The sequence below is a fragment of the Fundulus heteroclitus genome, chromosome 24 (genome assembly GCF_011125445.2).
Source record: "Fundulus heteroclitus isolate FHET01 chromosome 24, MU-UCD_Fhet_4.1, whole genome shotgun sequence".
Taxonomy (NCBI): Eukaryota; Metazoa; Chordata; class Actinopteri; order Cyprinodontiformes; family Fundulidae; genus Fundulus; species Fundulus heteroclitus.
The window spans coordinates 18,203,670-18,218,151 of NC_046384.1; the positions used below are offsets into that span (position 1 = coordinate 18,203,670).

The 14,482-nt window shown below is 41.5% G+C and overlaps 1 protein-coding gene across 1 annotated transcript; it reads right to left on the bottom strand.

Moving 5' to 3' along the window:
* Positions 1-6,668: 6,668 nt before the first annotated feature.
* Positions 6,669-9,887, bottom strand: enpp4 (ectonucleotide pyrophosphatase/phosphodiesterase 4). Its single transcript, XM_036128487.1, has 4 exons — positions 9,665-9,887; positions 9,410-9,583; positions 8,826-9,095; positions 6,669-8,741 (listed from the first exon to the last, which is right to left on the bottom strand). The coding sequence occupies exons 1-4, from the start codon at positions 9,834-9,836 to the stop codon at positions 8,644-8,646; spliced, it is 714 nt and encodes a 237-aa protein (XP_035984380.1). The 5' UTR covers positions 9,837-9,887; the 3' UTR covers positions 6,669-8,643.
* Between the last annotated feature and the right edge of the window lie 4,595 nt (positions 9,888-14,482).

The following is a 14,482-nucleotide window of genomic DNA, read 5'->3' on the forward strand; positions in this document are numbered from 1 at the left end:
AGCAAATCCCACTGGTCTCTGATCGTAAACAATAACACAATGAAGTTTGATTTTATCCATCAGGACTTCTGTTGAGTTAATGTTTCACATCCAACACATCAACTTGTCAGACTTAGACTTAAATACTATATAACAGGGGTCACCAACATGGTGCCTGCGGGCACCAACTAGCCCCCTGAGGACCACATGTGGTGCCCATGAACCTGTTCTAAACAAAGCACAATCCACCATTGAGCTGTGTCTAAAACTTTATTTTACTCCATTACTCTTCCTGTTTATTCACACTTGCATTTATATAGGATGGATGGATGGATGGATGGATGGATGGATGGATGGATGGATGGATAGATGGATGGATGGATGGATGGATGGATGGATGGATGGATGGATGTTTATTTTACATAAATTTAGGGTGAACTCTGAATCTTTTAGTTCAAAGGTCAGTACTGGTAGCCCTTTGTTTGACACAGCTCCAATGAAGAAGCCCTCAGTTTCAAAAAGGTTGGTGACCCCTGCTCTATAATGATTACAAATTATTTAAAACAGTTTCTGTTGTATGAAACCTTTATTTGTGAAAACAAAAAAATGGTGATTCTTAGTTTCCCCCAAATCATTGCTAAATTTCTGAGTTGTACTCATAAGCGTGTATTTCTAAACCATTACGAGTGAGCAAGGTTTTGCATAGCAAAAACAAGATTGGTCATGTGGTACATTTTCTGCACAGACAATGCAGATGTCTCTAGCTTGGCGTGTCAGACGTTTAGACCACCATATTAGGTTTATAGTAAAACGCTCCCATATCCTGTCTATCAGATGTAATGTAATATAACTGGAATTGATATATTCATTCTTGAATTTCTTTTGCAAAACTTGCAAAAAAAGAATTGTTAAGCAACTAAACTTACTCATGACTTGTTTTTGCTTGTTCGATACCACAACCTTCTGCCAAAATATGTTTCCCTCCCTATTTTGCGTTAATATTTCTCAAGTGCAGAAAGAAATGAAGTCCTACCTTTCTGTAACGGAAGCCTTTTTCTGTTTTTTCATCGGTTAGCTCACAATCTGCCCTCATTCTGTGAGGACAACATTTTGACTCAAGCTAAAGAACAATTAATAGCTTAAGCAGAGATCATTTGGAAACATTAGCTTAGCATAAAACCTTTAGCCTGTCTCTGACTAAGCTCTTTAAAAATCTACACAGCGTGGCTAAATGCTATGAAATATGTCAAAATGTTTGGTGAGATGAGTATTTGGACTCAAGCTAGTGAATAATTTGACCCTCAAAAATTGTGTTGAAAAAATAGCTTAGCAAAATACCAGTAGCCTGTCTCCGACTAAGCTAATTAATTAGCCATATAGCTTGGCTGAATGATATCAAACTTTGTCCACTTTTTTTGGTGAGGACAATATTTGGACTCAAACTACTTAATATTTCGACACAGGAGCAAAAGGAAGTTGTAAACTTTAGCTTAGCATAAAACTGTTCAGCGCTGTGAGAACATATAAATGAATACGTTAGCCTGTCTCATACTAGGCTGTTTAAATATCTATATGGCATGGTAGCGTGTTACCAAATGTGTCGACATGTTACGGTGAATATTTGGTCTCAACACTAGAAAATATGTTCTCGTAGAAAAGCCGGCTATCACCATCAAACCTGTTTAAACTGCTCTTTCATGAGCACAGTAGAAAACCATACAGGAATCACAATCTTCTTATTTATTACAGTTTTTCTTGGGTAGGTTTAACGGTTGCCCTCACAGACTGTACAGCATGTGTATATGCAGTCTACAGTTGCTAATTTACACCAAATATTTCTGACTAATCACAAATGAGACAGGAGGATGGTAACGACCTAGATTTGCTAAGTAATTGTCCCCATCCCCGGGTTCAAAATTTATACTAATTACCATGAAATTAGCATTTTAAATATATGCAAATATTCATGGCCAAGCTTAAAGAAAAGAGGACCAACCGATACTGAACTATTGATTTTGGCTTGGACAACGCAACGTGAGGAGCGAGCTTTCATTATTTTCCCCTGGTGCTAGCCTGCTTAACAAAACAGACTAATCATTTGCTGCAGTCTGGCGAGTAGATTGAGTCGATCCAGATGTGCAGCAGAAGCAGCTTTTCTCGCTGTTGACATGGTGCAAACGCTCTCAAGCTACAGAGTCAATTGGCTGCTAATCCAATTTCATATGGTGCAAACATGAAACACGCGTGTACTTATGGTGCAATAAGGGCAGATGTCTCTTTGAATTATATGGTGCAACTTGAGTACTGCCTTCAGTTCTCGGCCAAGGCTGTGCCAAAGGCTCCTTCTAAACGGACAACTGCTCTTCCTGTCTTGCAGAAGCTATGCAAGTCTCCGAAGCAAGGAGATGTGCTTAGTGTACACACACGCACTCACTCACGATCACAATTGCACAAACACAGGGTTTTCCTCTGCAGCAGGGAGATATGTACACAGCCACACAGAGAAAAGTAGGGTAACAACATGGGATGTGCCTCAGTGCTCAAACACACGCACACATACAATGTCTAATATTCCCTTACCCCTTTATAATTTGGGAACAATATTCTTATGGTGCTATTGGGTAAACCAGAAAGATTTTTTTGTATAGCCGTGGTGGCAGTCAAGAATTTAGCCAAAATATGTTTGGAGAACCTTAGTGTTTTACATTCTGACTGAAACGTGTAACTCTGTAAGGAGTGTATGTGAAAACTGCAGCACCTTGCGTATGTGTGAAAATGAGCGACACGTTTAAAAAAAAAAAAAAAAGCTACAATGCCTTATCCGCTCCATTGATGATATCTGGCTCATAGCGGGGTGGTGCTCCTTTCCGGTACACTCTCATGTGGATGTGGAAAACAGCACACTGTGTCCGCACTGCAAACCGACTACGTGCCATTTTGAGAACACAGTCAGCCATTTCCTGTTCGTTTCACAAACTGTGCTTGTGAATTTCTTGCATGAATGTTGTAGATTTGAGGACCCCGACTGCACACGTCACGTGTTAACCAGGAGGCTTCGACGACAATTCTGGGTTAACAAAGGGAGAAATCATTTTGAGCTCCTGGCCAGTTGGCTTTTCCTCCAGCTCGGGCTTCTGGTCTTTCGCCCCCAAACCACGCCCATCCCTTTCGCGCATAGAGCTCCAACCAATCAGATTTCAGGTTTAACAGCCAAATCAGGTCTGAAACAACCAAAAAAATACAGTATACATGGAAGCCTTCGATGGAACTTGACTGTGGGACGGTAATCAGAGTGCAGATGTCGCATTTCACTGAAAAAACACACGTCCACACTGGGACTGCAGTCAAGTTTCTGTGCTACAAATGAAACATTTACTTTTTCATATCTAAAAACCACAGCCTTAGCTAGGCCCACATTGTGAGATATTTCAATCCAGCCAGTGCTCTGTCACTTCTTGTATGGCTATACATCGACAGCTATGCAAAGTTACAAAAAGCAGGATGGCTCTGGGCTTAGAGAACCTTTAAGAAATACCACATCACTGTTGTTGATTTGTTTTTGTTGTTTTTGTACCTCAGATGAACAACAGCATCCATTGTGTTAGCGTCTTTCTTAAATCAGCACAAACTCTGCCAAAATGCAAAAGCAGTTCTGTGAACCCAGAAGCAGCCTTTCTGTTTTAGCAGTAAGAGTGAAAGGAGGAGCCAGGTGCTCCTCAAATGCACTGAATAACTTAGTATCAGAAAGTGTGAGCAGCTCCATTAAAGCAGAAGGTTAGTCATTTGCTACAGCGAACTCTTCCCTATCTTGCGGTATATGTTATGTAAGAGTAGATGTGAAGAAATTAAGTGGATTTTGTGGAACATCAAGTCCTGTCATGTCTTGTGTGTGTGTGTGTCGTTTTTGATACACTCCTGTTTTACATAGTGTGTTAATCAAAATGAAGGTTGAGGAATTTAAAGAGTTCAGCTGCGCCAGGATGGGGTACCTTGTTTTTCTGGTGACATCCCCCTTTTGTTTTTTTGTTGGTCTTCCTGAATTTAAAGAAAAACTGAGCATGAAAGTCCAATGCTCCATGCGTGCCTTCAACTGTTCAAATTATTATTAGCTAAATTGATCTGAAAAGCAAGCCATGCTGTCGGTTTCACTTTGGGTTTCGGGCATCTGGCATGCTGAGGCGAGTACATCTTAAACCGCTTAGATAAACAAAATCTGAATCTTATTTTTTTGTTTTTGGCTTGATGTCGTTGCTTGTTTTAATGAAATTTGAGACAGTTCAGATGCAGATCTTCCCCAAAACTGCAAAATTTCAGACTGCCTTTTTCCTTTTGGATTGTGATCCCAGTTTCAGTGTTATGAAAAACAGCGTAAGAGATTTTTCATGGGTGGGGGAGAGGGGGTTGATCTACTGTTATTGCTCCCAAAACTAGTATTGAAAGCTCTCAAATTTTCACTCACTGCTTCTCCATTTTGGCTTGATTTTCTCAACTAAATAAAGATATGGTGTAATAAGTCGTGTGCTGAAGCCCATCTGCGATGGTATTTACCTATTTTCGACAGAGTGAGGCAACAAATGATTGTTGCTTTGAATAAGGGTGTATTAGCCATGACGATACATCTCTGAGCTTTTATTCTGCTTGTGATCCTTTGCAGATTACCATTCTCATTTTTTTCTGTCAAGGTTGATTTGTTGGGAGGGGAAAAAAACTGAAATGTAACTTTTACACAGAGATAGATGAATGCTGCCTCCCGACTGAAGAATGTGTACGTTTTGTGAACATTTCAACCATATATCTTTCCTTCCTTTGGTTAAACACAGAAAATGTTCTGCTATCAGGGTCTGTTAAGCATATGTGGGTCACCAATGCCTCATATGACTTTCTGGTTCTTTTTTTCTTCATTTGTTTGGCCAAAGATTTTATGCTTGGTCCAGAGCTGTGAAGGTGTCATTACTCTTTACCATTCTGTAGAGCTCAAGGCCAGAGGCTGAGCTGTTCCTGTTCTCAGATCAGTTTCTAACAGACCTGAGTCCAGCAGCAACTGGAGCCTCTTACTTTTTTAAACAATTTCTCAGAATCAATCACAGCGTTAAAAGGATTTCAGATGTTTGACTCAGGTTTGGTACTATAAACACAGGGCAGGGTCAAACTAAAATATTCACTTGGATGTATCTATAAGACCGTAAGCTTTTAATTTTGTCAGGGTCATGCGTTTTTTTTTTAATGTTATAAAAATTTGATGTGCAGAAGTAGCATTTATTTTCTCGTGGTTGGCATTTGGATTGTAAATAACTACGTTTAGCTCTCCTCGGTTGTATCTATGTTCCATTAGTTAGGGTAAATGGTTCTTTCAAATGTAACTGATGGTAAATGTTCAAGAATATACAGAATGTAAGGTTGAAGTAGGAAAAAAAAAATACAGTTCAACTTAAAAACTGTGGTTTCGTAGGAACCTGTGCCATCTGTGTTGTCTCTAGTATAAGCACACACTGATATTAGAACTGTAGGGGAGTTAAAGTGATCAGAAGTGATTGGCCAGACAGCCGTAACCATAGTTTGTATCAGGTTTCTGCTAAGAAAGCACATGTTACAATCCAGAGCAAAAAACTTGTTTAGAACATTAGCATAAAATTGTTAGCCTGTGTCCAAAAAGGCTAACTAAATACCCAAGTTAGCTTGAGTATTTGAACAGTTCAACACTTAAGTGGAAATATTTGCTTAGCATAAAACCGTTTGCTGACCGAGCCATTTAAATATTTATATATAATTTGGCTGAATATATTAAACATATCTTTTAAATCGAACTACATATTTGAAAAGGAGATTCAAGCTAATGATTCCACATTTGAACAAAAATTTGAAACATTAGCTTAACAAAAGCCACCAGGCTGTCTCCAATTAAGCTATTTAAAATAAGAATGCAATATATGTCAATATATATAATTTACTCAGAAGAATGCTATGAATTCAAGACGAATTAACAGTCCGACCCTTGAGGGAGCATTTACTAGAAAGATTAGCCTAGCATAACTTTTGTTCTGATTCAGCTAATTAAACAGGCATGTAAGCTGGCTGAATAGCATCAATTATTTCCACATTTTTGGTGAGATTATGTTTGACTCAAGTTAATGAACGGTTCAACTCTTGAACAGAAATGCGAGAGTGGGCTGTCTGGCCGCCATTTTCTGTGTAGAAAAGATGGCTACCGACATCAAACGTGTACAAAAAGCTCCATCGTCAGCAACTCAAGTGGAACATTCAGGAATTGTTTTATTTCTTTTTTCTTTTCTTTGCTTGGTTGGAAGGGTTGCGTCCATCGACTGTACAAAATATTTATAGGTAGTCTGTGGTCGACTCTAACCTAACACCAAATATTTCTGACCATTCACAAATCAGACAGGAGAGAGGACACACTGTGGCGTCTCTGGTTTCAGTCTGCGTGTTCTGTGTCCACCGTGGTTTTACGGCATTCTGGGGAAGAGTTGAAAAATATTTTTTGATGGCTCCAAGAGGCCAACGTTAGCAAATGTGTTATTTTTGTTACAATACCTCCTGAAAATAAAAGTCTATTTATCTGTGAAAAGACAAAGATTTACAGTAATACAGATGATTGCGTAGAGGAGATTTTAAACAGAGATAAAAGATATGTACAGCTGATTTAAACACGATACAGAGATCTATTGTCAGTATTGGGTTTGATTTTATATATTTGCCATTTTATTACGTTGTAATGTTGTGACTGCAATGGAGAAAAAAAAAATACAAAGGAATACAAATGAATTTTTCCAAACGTGTGTTGCCCTTTCTTTCTCACCGAAGCCAGATGTAATGATTTCAACAAAACACAACACAAAGATTCTAGTATTGAATCATATTTATCTAAAACAAAAACAAAACAATCTCTTTACAGGCCAGTATAATACAAAAATATTTTTCCCTCCTGAAAGAAGTAACAAATATTCTACAAAGATGCAGATTTCCAATGCCATTTATATACATATATGATGCTCATAAATATGTATACGGTGAAATATTTACGAATATTAAATCAAAAACAACTCACTAGGAATTTTGACCCAAAAAAATGACAGCAACCTCTAGATTTATTGACTTTACTGGTTAAGATTTATAATAGTAAATATTTTATTTCTGCTACATAGTCCCATGCTGAATTAAAAAATATATTAAAAAACTACTTTGAGTACATTAGTGCCAAATTACTGACACTACGAAAAATTTAACTGAAGCATTTTGATAATAGTTCATTTACAGTAATTAATTAAGGGTCTACAACTTCCTTTTTTTCCTGGGATAAATAAAGGACAATTTCTCTTAACCACTCTTCAAAATAAGAAAAAAATAAGAAAACATGTAATAACGCAGACAAATGGCCACGTTTGCCTTGATCTAAAGTAAGAATAATAGTTGCAAGTTTTAACATTACTGACAAAATCAAAGAGTAATTTATTTATTACATCTTTACCAGAGGTGTCAATATGGAGGAGGCTGTAAATTTTAATGTAAAAAATACATTTAGCAAAATATCTTAGAAATGACCGGAGCATGGACCTAGAGTTGTTTCAGTAATCAGATGTGCTCTTGCACATACACTGAAAAAGAAAAATCCCTGAAAAAGACATACATATATTATTTATAAAACATATGTTTGAAGACCCATGCAAGCATTACAGCATGAAAGAAAGGTTTGAGATATTCAATATTATGACTGCAGTGGTTTCTACATGATCCAAAATGAGAAATAAATTAGTTTGTCCTGATGACACAAAACCACATTTTTTAGGCTTGTTTAGTTAGAAATCCACACTTATTTGTTCCCATAGTTTTATCCACTGTGCTGTTAAACCATCTTGATATGAAATCCATGAAATTTGCTATTGATTTATTTGATTTGAAAAACACTGAATATCAACAACCTGTTCTTTGAGCTTTCAGCAGCAACAATTCACAGTTTTTGATCCCTTTATTTGATCCCCTTATTAAGGGAACCGGACCTCTTCAAGTCTAAACCAAAAATCAGAACAGAAGCCAATGATAAAAGTTTTTGATTATCTCTTCTTTGGTATTACTTATATGGCTAACTTATAAAAAAAATAGCATCCCTTTTCTATTTTGATTTCATTAGCCAACTAGTCATACATAGCTTTAGTGCAAAACATATGAATTCAGATTTACAATGTTGCTTTCAAAGTAAAATAAAACAAAAAAAATACTAATGGAAAATATATTTTGACCTGAATAGGCAATCAGTGTGAAGAAATCTAAAAGGACAAGGTTAAACATGAGCTCCCTCTGCTGGCAAAAAGTAGAACAACAAACAAATGCACACGTTCACAAACCAAAACAAATGTTTTAAAGATGGCTGTCACATTAAAAGTAGTCCGAACTGGTCCTTGTCCCTCCGGGAGCAAAGCTATAAGTCTCCCCACAATGAAGCACATCACATAATTAAAATCAAACAAACAGTATCCATGGTAACAGCTGTTTCTACACCATGTCATAGGAAGAGGAAGCAAAGAGATTTAGAGAGAAAATGTCCCTACACCTATAGAAACAAACCTGAGCATACGTCTAAATGAAAACATGGAAGGAGAAAACGAAACAGTAAAGTGCAACAAGGTCAGAAGAAGCAGGGCGCTGGGCGGCTTATGGAACCAGGGGTTCGTCGTCGTCATAAAGGATGTCCAGCCTCTGGAAGGGCCTGGAGCCAGAGGAGCGGGGGGAGCGCATGAACCTGAAAAGAACTGCAGAAAAACAAGTCTGTTAGTTTTTTTAGTTTAGTTAAAAAAAACAAAAAACTTCCAGGACCTAGGATCCTTCGAACTTACCAGTTATGGCGCTGAGCAGCAGCAGCACGCCCACCACCAGTCCGACCACCATGGACACGTCCCAGCAGGTCTCGCCGGCCAGCAGACACTGAGCCCGGACCAGAGAGCCGTTGTTGGGCTGCGCCGGCACCGACAGCAGGCGGCACATGAGCGGGTACACATCTACGCTCTGCAAGCTCTTCATCCGGAAGCCTCGACGGAAGCTGGGACCCGCCGCCACCAGGAAGGGGTGCATGCTGGGCAGGGAGTTGTCATACCCGTGATCGCCCACTAAAAGGAGGGAACCAATCACAGCTGTAGACGAGGTTCTACAACGGCCTATAGACAAGACTATTTAGTGTATTCCTGTTTTATGCTACAGATCACTGTCCTGTTCAACACACGTCCATCTAGGTTTTAACCACCTAGATGTTGGTTTCTTCACTCTTTAATCTACTTTGTGGAGAGCACTAGCAAAACGGCACAGATACATTGTCTTAAGGTTCTAAAGCCTCACCTTGAAAGCTCAGATGTGTCAAAAAGGCCCTGAATTAACATTAGTGTCTTTAAATATCTGACGGGCGTGGTAGACACGTATTACTTACATCTCGGCAGCTTATTTCCCTGCTTTACTATGGTCCAGCCTTCGTCTGCGACAAGTATGATCGGCTGGATGCGTACGTTGTTCCGATAGTGAAGCCTGTCGGGGATGGATTTCTTCATGTACGCCGTCATGTGGGGATGGCACTTACTCAGCGAGGTGAAGGCCGTCTCCGGGTCTGCAGCGAGACAGACAGAAGCAAGCTGTAGGAGAAGCCGTGCACCGAAAAACAAACAGCGCGGCACGTCAGCCGGGGTACCGTTGGGGATGAGAGCGGCGACGGGTGTCAGGTCCACCAGGGTGTAGTTGTCCGGGTGGAGGCAGTCGTCGAGCCGTATGAGGCGATCGGCCGAGCACTGGGCCATGCCGTGGTCGCTGGTCACGATGAGGTTGATGCGTCCCCAGAGGCCGGTCCGGTTCAGCTCACGCATCAGCAGGCCGATGTTGTCGTCGACCTGGAGGCAGAACGTCCCTGATTAGAGCGACCTCAAGGTCGATAGCAATAATCTTTTCTGATCAAAGAAATCTATTACTTCCACTCAGAATGTTACATACACAAATAACAGCCATAAAAGCCATTAATCTGGGGCTTTGAGTGATTTGATTGAACATATTTATGTAAAGAAGCTCATATATATATATATATATATATATATATATATATATATATATATATATATATATATACACTCCTGATCAAAATCTTAAGACCAGTCAAAAAATTGCAAGAATTTGCATTTTGCACTATTGGATCTTAAGAAGGTTCTAAGTAGAGCTTCACAATGTTAAAAGGACAAATCAGTGCAAGAGACAAGAACATTTGAGCAGGGAATTGTCTGAAAACTGCATTTATACTCAAACATGATTTTTTCAGCTGATCAAAAGTTTAAGACCATAGCTCAAAAAACCCCGAAAACCCCCCAAAACAGAAATCAAAATGTCAAAAAAAAGGACTCAGTAATGAGTAGCTCCACCATTCTTGTTGATGACTTCAAACAATCGTTTAGGCATGCTCGATGCCAGTGTTTCCAGGAGGCTAGTGGGAACGTTGCTCCAAGTGTTGAAGATGGCTTCACGAAGGGCATCCATTGTCTGGAACTGATGTCCATTTTTGTAAACTTCCCTTGCCATCCATCCCCAAATGTTCTCAATTGGGTTTAGATCCGGGGAACATGCAGGATGGTCCAAAAGAGTGATGTTATTCTCTTGGAAGAACTCCTTTGTCAGGCGGGCATTGTGAACTGCAGCATTGTCCTGTTGAAAAACCCAATCATTACCACACAGACGAGGGCCCTCAGTCATGAGGGATGCCCGCTGCAACATCTCCACATAGCCAGCTGCTGTTTGACGCTCCTGCACAACCTGAAGCTCCATTGTTCCATTGAAGGAAAAACGCACCCCAAATCATGATGGCGCCCCCACCACTGTGCCGTGTAGAAAACATCTCAGGTGGGATCTCCCTGTCATGCCACTAAACGTCTACAGGCAAACGTAAACGTGACTTCCTACAGCTTTCTTTTAACAATTACTTCCTTCTTACTCCTCCTCCATAAAGGCCAGCTTTATATATGATGCACAACTAATCAAACGTTTATTCTTTTATTGCGTTCAGACACGCCACAGTTTTCAGATTTTTTTCCTTAGTCACCACATAAAATCCTAGTACACGCCAGTGTTGTAGTACTCGAGTCCGAGACTCGAACTCGAGTCCGAGTCATTAGCTAAATTTAGAGACTCGTGACTTGACTTGGACTTGAGCACTGATGACTCGAACTTGGACTCGGACTCCTACATTCAGATCATTCTGACTCGGAAATTGAGAAAAAGACTCGACTTTTTTTATATCATTAGGCTATAATTTTAATATGTCATTAGAATATTATTTGGTGTATGATTTTAATATCTAAATGTCGTACCGCGCACGTGACGTCACCATCTCATGAGCAACGCCCCTTGCCGCTAAGGAAGGGCAAACAGTGTGAGAGCGCACGTAGCAACCAGCCATTACACATGCAACAGATACAACGATATGACCGACTTTACAGCTGTTAAACTTTCACAAAAGGATGTCCAGGCGCCCATTTTACTGGTAGAACTGTGGAACAACATACCAACATTCAGCTCAAACGATGGATTGAGTGTCGAGAGCTTAGAAAGACTGGAAAACTGGCCAAGTTGATAGGAAGGTAAGTCGTTGTTTTTCTCCTGCTCGGCGTTCATGGCGTCATTTGCAGTTTTTTTCTGTTTGTAGTCACCGTCCAGGAATCGGTATAAATTTTCCGGCCCGCCGAACAATTTAGTCCGGTCCGGTGGCCAAATGCATTATCATTATCCAACGGCTGTATCTCCTCGCTGCATCGACCGATCCACACCAGATTTGTTGTGAGTCATGTGGGAGCGCTGCCAAACGCGTTTGTGGGAATCGCCCGGTGGACGGGCGAGGAAAATGCGTGACAGCATCTGCGGTGGCGGGCGGCTGGCGGTCCGCGAACCCCGCCGGCCGCCCGGAGCCGCGGCGGGGTGCGAACCCCGCCGCGGCTCCAGGCGGCACCGCGGCGGTGCGCGAACACCGCCCGCCGGCCGGCACCGCGGCGGTGGCCAATAGGCTGGAGTGCGCTTGGCTGCGAGGGCCGATCGACGCCGCTTGCGGCTTTAACATCCTTCATATACGGCCTATCAGCGTACCTCGAGTCGCTGTTGCGCGTTCCATAACAACAATGTTTAAAAACCATGGTTAGGAGACGTCTTAGACTTGGAAAAAGCAGTAGTTTTACCGAGTAAAACCAAGGGTAACTACAGCGAAAGAGTTATTAGTGCAATGGAATGTTACTGCTTCATGTCATACATCACACGTCAATAGTGACTCGACTCGGACTTGACTCGGATGAGTAGTGGACTCGACTCGGACTCGACTCGGATTTTTTTTTTAATGACTTGGACTTGACTCGGACTTGAACACTGGTGACTCGAACCTGGACTCGGACTCGAGGCATAGTGACTTGACTACAACACTGGTACACGCTGAGTTTTGCAGCCGCGTTTTAACAAAAAAAAAAAGAGAAAAGGTAGTGGGGTTGTGAGTGCATCTGAAACACGCTCACCAGGCTGTAGTGGTTGGGAAATGTCTTGGTGATGAAGACGTTGGTGAGCTGGTCCACCAGGACCCCCTGGCTGTACAGGAGCTTCAGGTTAGGCATGGGAAACCTCTGCAGGTAGTCGGCCCGGAAGCCGTCAAACGACACCAGCAGCAGCGGCGGCGGCGGCGCCTGCGGGGCCGTGCCGTTTTCGGCGGCCACAGCGCTGACGGCCCACAGGAAGCCCAACAGCATTCTGGGAAACATCCTAAAAGCAAGGAGACGGAAGGAAAACCTTAAATATATATAGGCGGTGGCGTTACAGTTTCACATCCCCTAGACCTTTCGTCTGGTTTTGTCTGAAAGGAGACCTCGGAACTGGCCGAGACCGAAGCTGTGAATGAAAGGGGAGGGGGCCACTTCTCTGAGGGTGATGCAAAAAAGGCGAAAGGACAACCGGTTCTTCCAGTATCCTCGCACAATAAAAGGTCTTTCTAAGCAAAACGCCCTCAGACCCCCGCTTCTCTTACTGGCTTCCAGGTTAGCAGGCTGCAGCTCTTTTGTCAAGACAAAATACCAAATGCTGCTCTATGTTTTAGGAACCCTGGGAAATCTCATACGATTGGCTGAGGAACCAGGAAGTAAACAAGGGCTACACGCTGAACCGAAGTAGTTCTGGACCGTAGTCGCGTTTTTCTCCTTACAAAGGAGAATAACGCGACTAAGACATTGATAGAGAGGACTGATTGTTTATAGGGGATGTTACATCCATCCCAGGTGACAAATGAGAATGAATCTGGTAGATTTTACAGTAAATAACTTACTTATAGCTCCTTTAACTAGTTACTAAAAGTTTGAAAATGACAGTGAACTGTTTTGCTTGATTCATAATAATTTACATTCAATCAAAACCCCGCCAAAGCAGAAAACTGATACATGTCCTATATTATTTAGATTTTAAATTACTAATAAAGGAGGCTGGAGCCTATTCTGGGCTGTAGGCTTGGGGGTAAAGCCCCCGTTGTTACAAAGCCCTAAAAACGCCCCTGGTTAGGGGTACACCCGCATTTCTTTTAACCTCAATATCAATGCAAAAATCTGAGAAGTGTGACAAACACTTGTGAAAGTAAAAGGTTTGCCTTCCAGCAGGACAAGGACCCTATAACTCCAGCCAGAGCAACAACTCATGTGCTGGAATGGCCTAGTCAAAGCCCAGACCTAAAGCCGAAGCAACAGTTGTGCAAAACCTGGAAAAAAACGGACGCCTCCAGTTTCCTCTGACTGAAACGGAGCTCTTCTGTAATGCGATACTTTTACAAGGCTCCGTATAAATGAGCAGGAGACGTGCATAATAACCACAACCAGGAAGTCGCACACTTTCTCATACTACACCAGAACCCGGGCCTTTGTAACCACGCTGTATGCTGGAGGAGGAAGTAAAGCAGAAGCGGGATTAAAACAACGTCTCGGTGACATTTATAGACGCAAACTAATTTTTGCTTTCACTTTAAGCTTCCCTTCACACCAATAGCTTTAAAGCCGCCTAGCATGTTTGCTTCCTGGGTTAACGCTGGCAGTCAGTCGTGTCACTTTACCTGTTTACAGGCTGGCGGACGGTCCTCCTGGCTCTCACTGCCCTTGATCAGCTCTCCCTCACGCACTATTTTCCCACTGACATCTTCATTAGACCTCAAACAACACCAGCGCCGAAAGGCGGAGTTGAAAAGCTAGCGCTTCTTTCGCAAACTTCCGGTGCGGAATTTCAAAATAAAACCTACTTGGGTAACACGCGTAGGTGAGTAGAATGCCTCCCGGACTTTAGCTGCAGTCGTTGCAGACATTCTTGTATTATATTAAAAGGGGCACAAAGTTAATAAATTCTGATAAAAAATCGCACATTTTCCCTTTTTAAAAAAAAAAGATGTTTGTTTTATTTTAACGAGAAATGTCCCCGGTTGTGATACCAATACAACACATTTGACATACAGAATATTGACAGGCGT

Coding starts and splice junctions, on each gene's coding strand:
- enpp4 (XM_036128487.1), bottom strand. CDS start 9,836: ATGCGTGAGCTGAACCGGACCGGCCTCTGGGGACGCATCAACCTCATC. Junction 9,584..9,664: donor CGCCGCTCTCATCCCCAACG/GTACCCCGGCTG, acceptor GTCTCGCTGCAG/ACCCGGAGACGGCCTTCACC. Junction 8,742..8,825: donor GCTGCTCAGCGCCATAACTG/GTAAGTTCGAAG, acceptor GTTTTTCTGCAG/TTCTTTTCAGGTTCATGCGC.